We start from the raw sequence: 1,465 nt of genomic DNA on the forward strand, positions 1-1,465 counted from the left end.
AGGGATTCTCTCTGATTTTCCACAGAACAGAACCAAAATCTATCCCCGTCCCCCCCACACAGCTGTTTTTGCTCTACCAAGCCATGCACTGTAATGTATCTTTTGAAATTCACAGCAGCCCATCTGGTAAATGAACTGAACAGATGCACAAGGAGGTAGAGTAACTTGCCTGAGGTCACACAGCAGTTGTGGCAGAGGCAGCACTAGGTTCTAGTGGTCTTGGTGCATTGATAACGTCATGTCATTCTCCCCTTACAGAGAGGCGTCATGGGCTTCTGGAAGTTCTCCCCCTTCCTGGCTCTCAGCATCTTGGTCCTGTGCCAGGCGGGCAGCCTCCAGGCAGAACCATTCAGGTGAGACAACCTGAAGCTAGGAGCGCGCTCGGTACCCACTGCCCCTGGGATGAGACAGATTTGTGTCTCTGAAGTTACACTTGGCTCCTGGTGAATCAGCTCCTCAAGTGGACACTGGCTTCCTGCCCTGTCCACTGGGTGTCGGAGTAGCCACATCCTCAGGGGAAGAAGCAGGGGCAAGGAAGCCTGGCCCCTTATTCTGGGGAGGGGGCAAGCAGGGGCTCAGAGCCTGCATTGGTCTACTTCCCCTCTGCAGGTCTGCTTTGGAGAGTAGCTCAGACCTGGCCACACTCAGTGAGGAGGAAGCGCGCCTCCTGCTGGCTGCACTTGTACAGGACTATGTGCAGATGAAGGCCAGTGAGCAGGAGCTGGAGCAGGAGCAGGAGACTGAGGGCTCCAGGTGAGGCTCCCCTTGCACCCAGCCCAGGGCTTCCCCACTTTCCATTCCCCCGATATCCAGGAAAACATATCCCAAGAGGAAGGAGAGGACACACTGGCTAGGAGTCCGGCAGGCTGTGGGTGTTCACCACGACCTGGGATCCAGCCATTCTCAGGCTCCATGGATGACAGACAGAGGTCCTGGTGCAGCTGAAGGGAATGTGGTTAAGACACATTAAAAAGATGCATTTCTGAAAGCAGTTAGGGAAGGGGTGGAATCGCTCACTGTGGGAATTGGTCTTGCAGTACTGGAGAGACCTCCAAGCACTGGATGAGTTAGGAGTGGTAAGTGCAAAGCCAGGGGATGGACCTGGTATGTCAGGAGGTTTTAGAAAGTTCATCTGTGCATGTTGTTCTTTCACAACTGCAAGGAGCCTTCAGTTCACATTTGCAAGGTGAAGGTGAAGCCCTTGCAGGGGGTGGGGACAGGTAGAGCAGTGTCTGAGGTAGGTTGGGGCCTTTAGATGTGCAACATCTGTGGAGATGTGCATGCTGTTGCGGGGCCAGAGAGAGCACCCTTCCCCAACCCCACCTCCCTGTGCATGCTGAGTCTGAGCAGAGATCAGCGCCTGGCTTGGCCCCAGCACTGCCTGGGCAGAGGCATGAGTTGTACCTGCATCTGCCCTGAGAACCCCTCTGGCCAGCATGAAGGACTGAACAGCATGTGGAATGCC

At 55.0% G+C, this 1,465-nt stretch overlaps 1 protein-coding gene across 1 annotated transcript in view; it reads left to right on the forward strand.

The window, feature by feature from the left end:
- The window catches only part of LOC103592322 (calcitonin gene-related peptide 2-like), a 6,760-nt gene that overhangs the window by 1,613 nt on the left and 3,682 nt on the right, over nt 1-1,465 (forward strand). The window contains exons 2-3 of the mRNA XM_008574983.1: nt 259-353; nt 610-753. Of these exons, the coding sequence (XP_008573205.1) occupies nt 268-353; nt 610-753 (230 nt within the window). The 5' untranslated portion in view covers nt 259-267. The remainder of the gene's footprint in view (nt 1-258; nt 354-609; nt 754-1,465) is intronic.

Source organism: Galeopterus variegatus, unplaced genomic scaffold (assembly GCF_000696425.1).
Source record: "Galeopterus variegatus unplaced genomic scaffold, G_variegatus-3.0.2 Scaffold1124, whole genome shotgun sequence".
Classification (NCBI taxonomy): domain Eukaryota; kingdom Metazoa; phylum Chordata; class Mammalia; order Dermoptera; family Cynocephalidae; genus Galeopterus; species Galeopterus variegatus.